This window comes from Brachyhypopomus gauderio, unplaced genomic scaffold (assembly GCF_052324685.1).
Source record: "Brachyhypopomus gauderio isolate BG-103 unplaced genomic scaffold, BGAUD_0.2 sc56, whole genome shotgun sequence".
NCBI lineage: Eukaryota > Metazoa > Chordata > Actinopteri > Gymnotiformes > Hypopomidae > Brachyhypopomus > Brachyhypopomus gauderio.
In genome coordinates, this window is record NW_027506879.1 from 1,699,319 (window position 1) to 1,707,500 (window position 8,182).

At 39.7% G+C, this 8,182-nt stretch overlaps 1 protein-coding gene across 3 annotated transcripts in view; it reads left to right on the forward strand.

Moving 5' to 3' along the window:
- Window positions 1-1,068: 1,068 nt before the first annotated feature.
- Window positions 1,069-8,182, forward strand: part of ndnfl (neuron-derived neurotrophic factor, like) — a 16,448-nt gene continuing 9,334 nt past the window's right edge. For 2 of the 3 annotated variants that reach the window (XM_076987787.1, XM_076987789.1), the window contains exons 1-2: window positions 1,069-1,205; window positions 5,845-6,044. In XM_076987787.1, coding sequence (XP_076843902.1) covers window positions 5,887-6,044 — 158 coding nt within the window. In that variant the 5' untranslated portion in view covers window positions 1,069-1,205; window positions 5,845-5,886. The remainder of the gene's footprint in view (window positions 1,206-5,844; window positions 6,045-8,182) is intronic. The other variant, XM_076987788.1, reaches the window with a different exon arrangement.

Here is an 8,182-nt window from a genome sequence, read left to right on the forward strand (position 1 = left end):
AGCAGTAAAGCGAGGAGGGACTCACGTACAATGACCGACACAGAGGAGTGGAACAGAGGGGTTGATATACACTGAAACAGAGGAGTGGAACAGAGGGGTTGATATACACTGAAACAGAGGAGTGGAACAGAGGGGTTGATATACACTGAAACAGAGGAGTGGAACAGAGGGGATGATATACACTGAAACAGAGGAGTGGAACAGAGGGGTTGATATACACTGAAACAGAGGAGTGGAACAGAGGGGTTGATATACACTGAAACAGAGGAGTGGAACAGAGGGGTTGATATACACTGAAACAGAGGAGTGGAACAGAGGGGTTGATATACACTGAAACAGGGGAGTGAAAAGAGACACAGGTGTGAGCACTGAGGACACGGGCGTGACAGACAGAAGAAAACGGGGAAAACTATGCAGGACCAGGGAGGAGGGCGGAGCTGGACCGGACAGTAGTTTTTGGTCACTGCACGTATTTCACTTTTTTTTTGGACAATTAGGCTTTTTATTATTATTATTTTATTATTATTATATTACTGCCTTATTTAAATATTATATTTGAATACTACTAGTAATACTATATTAATTATGCAACATGATATATTTATTTGAGCATTTTTACAAGATTACATTAGAACAGTGATACTTTGGGAATTATCAGTAATAAATGATCTAGGAAACACACTTGCACTGAGAACACAGGCACAACTGACTCTTCCTACCAAACCCCACAAACCTTTCCTAACTACTCCATCCTTTTTTGCAACCAGACAATCTGACACCCTAGTAGTAAGGAAACCCTCCAAGTCCCCTTATGTCCACAAACAAAGAGCTCTCGTTCACAGAGTCATTACCATCTCACTACATCACTGTTTCTACCACTGAAGAATGAGTAGATAAGTATACATAGAAACAAAGAAAGAATTAGAAGAAAGAGAGGAGAGAATGAGAAAGAGAGGAGAGGTAAGAAACAGAGAGGTGAGAGAGAGGGGAGGGAGAGAGGGGAGAGAGAGAGAGAGAGAGAGAGAGAGAGAGAGAGAAAGGAGAAAGAGAGAGAGAGGAGCTCTTTTCGTCATCAGGACAAGTGAAGGGGAGGAGAGAGAGGAGAGTTCACATGAATCAGAGCAGAGACACAGAGATCCTCAACGCCATTTACTTCCATTCTCATCGCTTCTGGTTCTCTGACGGGACTCAAGGTGCGCTCTGAGGTAAGGGTGTGTGTGTGTGTGTGTGTGTGTGTGTGTGTGTGTGTGTGTGTGTTGTGCTGTCTGAGGTAAGGGTGTGTGTTTGTTTTGTGTGTGTGTGTGTGTGTGTGTGTGTGTGTATGTGTGTGTTGTGCTGTCTGAGGTAAGGGTGTGTGTGTTTGTTTTGTGTGTGTGTGTGTGTCGTGCTCTCTGAGGTAAGGGTGTGTGTGTGTGTGTTGTGCTCTCTGAGGTAAGGGTGTGTGTGTTTGTTTTGTGTGTGTGTGTGTGTGTGTGTGTGTGTGTGTGTGTGTGTGTGTGTGTGTGTTTGTGTGTGTGTGTGTGTTTTGTGTGTGTGTATGTACCGTCAGAGCAGTATCATTGGCAAGTATTGACACTGCTGTGTTAGTATTGACATTGCTGTGTTAGTATTGACACTGCTGTGTTAGTATTTACATTGCTGAGTTAGTATTGACATTGCTGAGTTAGTATTGACACTGCTGTTAGCTGTTGGTGTTATGTGAGCGTTGTTTTATTGCAATTTTCTTAGTTTAAAAATCCTAAAAACAAGCTGTTATACATACAGGCTCACTTCTTAAACACATGCAAGACACCTTTGGACACATAAAGTTGCAAAAAACTTCATAAGGTGTGCTTCAAGGGACAATGTTATTGTGTCAAAGAACACAAGATAACAGAAATATATACATATACATATATCAAACGTTTGGATTTTTTAGTATATATTTTCTACATTTTAGTGAAGCAGTGAAGGTATCAAAATAAAGAAATGACACATGACTATGTTGTTAAACCGTAATAGATGGTTTAATACATGGCTGGAGGTTGCAAAGTTCTTCAGAGCAAACCACTCCTGGACAGTTTGAGATGATCTCTGGATGTTCTTGGTGTTCTTAACTAGCTTCATGCACCTGTGATGCCCTGAACACATTCTCGTGTACACTGAACATCTGTGATGCCCTGAACACATTCTCATGTACACTAAACATCTGTGATGCCCTGAACTCATTCTCATGTATGTTGAGCACTTGATGGATGGGGGCAAAATTAAAAAATCTAAATACATTTAAAATGTCATTATTATTATTATTATTATTATTATTATTATTATTATTATTATTATTATTATTATTATTGTTTTACTTATATACTGTATATATTGTTTTGGGAAAAAAACATATACATCAACATTAACTATTTATTTATTAAGCAAATTTAAGCATAAACCATTAGCTAAAAATGCTTTTAAGACTATAAAGAACATACATTTAGTCAGCCATGTCCAAACCTTTGACTGTTAGTGTATATAAAACATCCAATGGAAGACGTTGCACATGTATTTTTGTATTATTTGAATATGTGATATTAAGTTGAGACAATACAACACACAACATATAACATACAAAATACAACACATAACACAACACATAACATACAACACATAACACAACACATAACATACAACACACATACAACATATATACAAAACACAACACTTAACATACAAAACACAACACAACATACAACACATAACATACAACATGTGCAACACACATCACATAACATATAACACATAACACACAACACATCACATAACACACAACACATCACATCACATCACACACATCACACACAGCTCACCCTACAGCACTCCCTCATTTCACTTTCCTTTTCACTTTTTATTTTACTTTTTTATTTCTCTAAAGAATAACTGGGCTCCAGATTCTTACGGGCGTCTCAGTTTCCATTCTATAACATTTTGTCTTTGAGTCTTTGAGTCTTTGAGTCTTTGTCTTTCATCCATTCTCTTTCTTGTTTTCCTCCCCCTTTTCTCTGTTTCATCTCCAGCTCTCTGGGGATCAGGACCCCTGCACTGTGGTGTTATCACATGACACCACAGCTACCAATTCATCTATAAGCCGTCTACATTAGCTCTGTAGTGTTGGGTAGAGAAAAAGATTGTACAAGAGAGAAGACACTAAGAGGGAAAGAGGGAGAGAGAGAGAGAGTGGTCAGGAACAACAGAGTCTATATGAAGAGGTGACTCAGGAAAAAAAATGAAACAATGTGAGAGTGAAATTGAGGAGAACACAGCCAGAGCTAGAATCAAGCAGAACGGTCTGTAGCACACAAACATACAGGAAAAAGATGATAGGAATGAGATGATTCATGAAGAGAGAGCATGGAAGATGAGGGCATGAAAGTCAGACACTGGTGTATTTATGCAGCGCTCTTAACTACAAAATTATACCATAATTACTGAAGAAACATATTTATGATTTATCCATGACTCCATGTCACAGAAACATTTTCTACCCACAGAGGACTGCACAGGCCTAAACAAACTTAAATAACTCTAAACAAACACACTAAATAAATAACACTAAAAAAATACCACTAAAAAACAAACCTAAGCATATGCACAAGTAAAATGTAATTTTATATTTACAAGAAAACTGATGAGATCAATTCAAAACTTTGCCATGAAAACTTCTACTTCAGTGAGTAATGCCTCTTTTTCATCATGAACACAAAATGTACAAATATTACTTTTTTATTCCTTGCTGTACTGTAGTAATAGTAACCTGAATCTGAGTGAAAAAGTAAATGCACAGGAAAAACATAATGCACTTAAACTAATATAATTAATATATAATATATAATTCAGTAAAATAATCTCCATGTATAATCAGTATTAACCAATAACAAAAAAACTAGACATTAAGAAACGTATTTTACCCTTGAAATGTTTTATCCACTCCTGGCAACTTTCTAATAATAATATCAGCTCTCTAATAATAATATCAGCTCTCTAATAATAATAAACTCACTAATAATAACATAAACTCTCTAATAATAATATCAGCTCTCTAATAATAACACAAACTCTCTAATAATAATATCAGCTCTCTATTAATATCAGCTCTCTAATAATAACATAAACTCTCTAATAATAATATCAGCTCTCTATTAATATCAGCTCTCTAATAATAACATCTAAACTAGCCGGCTCCATGGCCTGGAGGAGGTGAACATGGATATAGGGGTCTCAACAACCTCAAGATAAAGTTCTATATGAGGTGTAGGGGAGATATCTGTGCCAATAGAAAGATATTATCTTGAGTTGTTAATGAACCAGTCAGGAGCAAGGAACATGATATATGCAGGACCTGCAGAAGATGGTGAGAAGAGGAGCAAACAGAGAGCAACATCTGGGGCATCAAGACCACTTGGTGTGGATGTTGGTACTAGGATGCTAGGAGCAGCTGCACGGCCCCTAGTCACTAAAGTGACTGTTGTTCTTGTTAGGCCCCTGGGGTTTGTTTCTGTGTTACTGTTTCAACATGGACACCCGAGCTAATGCTGATGACTTCATTTGCATTATTTCTTTCAGCCTTATGGAGTTGCTGTACATAACTGCCATTCTGTGCCATTAGGTGCTTCTACCAAACCATTAGACCTTGGTTAAAGACCAAGAACAACTGTGTGGGGGTCTGCGCTGCAGCTGAACTATAGACGGGACTAACAGACGGGACTAACAGACAAGTTCAAGTCTGACACTAGAAAAAAGCTAATCTTCCACGTTTGAACTTGTTTCACTCTTCCTCCCTGCCCATCTTCTTCATGATGCACTGTTCAGTAAAAGAACATCAGCTGGAGGCTTAACTGCCCTCACCAAGACAAAACTACACTATCCAAGGGGCAGTTTTTAAAGAGCAAAGAACAAGAAATCCTTAATCACATTAGGAGTGAAAACAACATCTGAGAAAACAGTTTAAAATTCAGTCATCCATAAATAAAGAAAGAAACCAGCTGCCAGATCATCTTTAATCTTTTACTATTTTTTTTCTTGCAGTTTGCAGAAGCTCATTTGAAATGTGCAGTTTTAAATAGAAGCTCATATATTGAAAGCAAATCTCCTGTATGTTTAGAGAGCTGCTTCAGCCCTCCACCTTCTCTTTCTCAGTCAGCTTTAGCTCAGACTGTCAACGCCAAAGGCTTTATATCCCACAGTGAAATTGGATGGCTTTTTTGTATGAATAATTCTTTCTGAAAAAGCAAATATTTCTTTCTTTCAGTGAATCATCATTTAGGAAGCGTCTGGTCTCCAGTCTCCATCTCTGCACATATTTCTCTCCCCTTTCATCCTTTTCCTCCAGCTTATGTATTCTGTTCTTTCTCATTCCACCCCCACCTCACTCCTGCCCTCTCTGCAGATGGTCTGTTAGATTGTCTTGAAAGACTGTTTCTCTGCTCTGTAGTGCCATCTGCTGTTTTGAATTTGCCATGTGTATTTCAGGAAGAACTAAGACTTTGTTCCAGTTTCCAAAATATAGCACTGTAATAGTGTAAGTCTAAAAAGAAAACTTTTTAGATCAGTTTTTTTGTGATCGAGATGCCACGAAATTGAACATGTAAAACAGACAAAATTACAATTACGCTAACTGATAGAAGCATATATGCGCCATACTGTCGAGCTGCAGAGATTAATACAAAGAGCACAGTGCAATAAAACAAGCAGTCATGCAACTAAAGAAGAATATATTCAATGTAAAGATGATCACAGTAATGAGACTAAAGATTCCTTTGATGAAATCAGCAGAACAGTGTTAATAACTCGTCACTTGCATTGCTCTCTCTGTAGGCAGGGCGCCGTCGTGCTACACTCTAACACTACTGAGGGAGGATGAATCTCTGGTGCCTTTACCTGGCAGTGGCTGCCGTCTCCAGTCTTCATTCACTGTACGCCCTGGCGCCTGAAAACGAGGTGCCGCTACTCCCTACAGCTTGGCTGAAGGAGGGTAAAGTCACCCCTGTTCATCTGGCCAAAGGACGCACTCACAGGTACTGGGTTACCAACACGCAGTCAAAACAGGGACTCAACTAGTAGTGACTAGCAATGGGTGCTGAGAAAAGATAAGATTAAACTTTTTATTGTCATTATACTCATGAATAACAAAATTACAACTATTCTCCACTGCGTAGTCATGGCCAATGAGATATACTGTATGTCAATGAGATATACTGTATGTCAATGAGATATATTGTACATGAAGTGGACCGTGGCCATTGGAAGAAGCAAAGACCCAAAACACACTGAGCTCAGATGTAATCTCACTACTGTATACGGAGAATGACACATGTGCATTAAATCATTGTATGTTTCAAAATTCCAACACAGTTAATCATTCTTGCTTTAAAAAGCACTTGAACTGGTGAGAAACAGAGAGAATGTCATTGCACATTCCTTTGAGATTAAGCACGATCTTTATCCCATCTGTTTAGTAGGATGTCTGGGCTCACAGTAATTCGTCTATTAAGAGATCATTTTCTTCTGTACTTAATGTCTTTCCTGATGAAGTCAAAGACTGCTAGGTTATTAAATTGGAGAACAGTATAATCTCCACCAGACTGAGACAAACCCCTAGAGCAGAAAGACAGCAGGTGTTGGGACAGTAATGGCTGATTGTAAAATGACCAAACCTCATGTGTATGCTCAAGGTGAAGGACAATGTTAATGACTTCGCTGCTGAGATTCACACTAAACCCAGACCCCTTCTTCAGTATGCCAGTGACAAATAGATTTAAATCAGTGTTATAAAATAAACATAACCAAATTGAAAGTAAGCAAATTGAAAAATAAATTGTACATGCAAAAAAGGTTATAGAATGTTAAATAGTTGGTTAAATAGTTGAAATTATTGCACAAGAGATATTCTGGTTAAGACACATATGTCTTATGTCAAAATCTATGCCATCCATCCATCCATCCATCCATCCACTTATCCGGGTCTGGGTCAAGGGGCAAGGGGTTAAGCAAAGAGGCCCAGGTTTCTCTCTCCCCAGCCACCTCTTCCATCTACTCTGGGGGGATACCGAGGCGTTCCCATGACAGCCAAGACACATCATCTCTCCAGCGTGTCCTGGGTCTTCCCCAGAGTCTCCCCTCAGTTGGACATGCCCAGAATGCCTCATCAGGGAAGCACCCAGGGGCCATCTGGACCGAATCCCCCAATGTCCACATGATGCTGCAAAGACATTTCAGCCAAGACAGACTCACAACATCCAGAGCCTTAATGAACTCAGACTAGACCTCATCTACCCTGGAGACTTGCCACCAAGGAGTTTCACAAGTACCCTGGTCACATTGGTGTTACGTGCCCATCATCCACAGTTGAGGTCAGCCTCATTGTATACAATGTGGGTCAGGAATCACTTTCTTCTCCTGATTTGCCTGATGGTTTGCCAAAATCTTCTCAGAGATAGCAAAAGTCACTTTCCACAGCCTGACTGAACCCCTCCCACACCCAAGTTTTTGCCTCTGTGACAGCCAAAGCTGCAATCTGCTTGGATCTTCTGTATCTGTCTGCTGGCCCCAAACCAACCCGGTCAAGTTGGACTCTTCAGCTTGATGGCCTCCCTTACATGGGCATCCTTCATCAGGGTCAGCCTCTCAGCTCCAGTCTGCCACATGGAACATGGAGGCATGGAGCATCCACTCAAATGTGTTGGAAGCTCTGTCAGATGTGAGGTGCAGGCGCTGGGGCACCTGAATCTCATGGCACCACTCTGGATCTTTAGGAAGCTTTCAGACACTGAAGATGCATGTCTGAACACTGATCAGTAAGTTATTTTAAAAAGCCAAAAATACCAAAAAACATAAATATTTGCATGTACAGACATTAACTTTTGTTTCAGCTGTGTAGAACTGTCACATCGCTAAATTCTATGAGGGACTACATTTCCCAGAATTCTCTGTCCACAACTCAATCACCACTCTCACGCTCATCATCACCAGAATATTGAGTACACCTGCTACCTCCAGTGTTTAAAGCTTCCTGCCCCCTTTCCTGCTGCAAAGTATTGCCATTATTCTTAGTGTGCGTACCAAGCCGTTTCATTCCTGAGTGGATTATTTGTGTGTACCATTCGTTTGCTGTTCCTCTATTTCCCTCTGGACCGTCTGTGAATTCCTCAGCCCA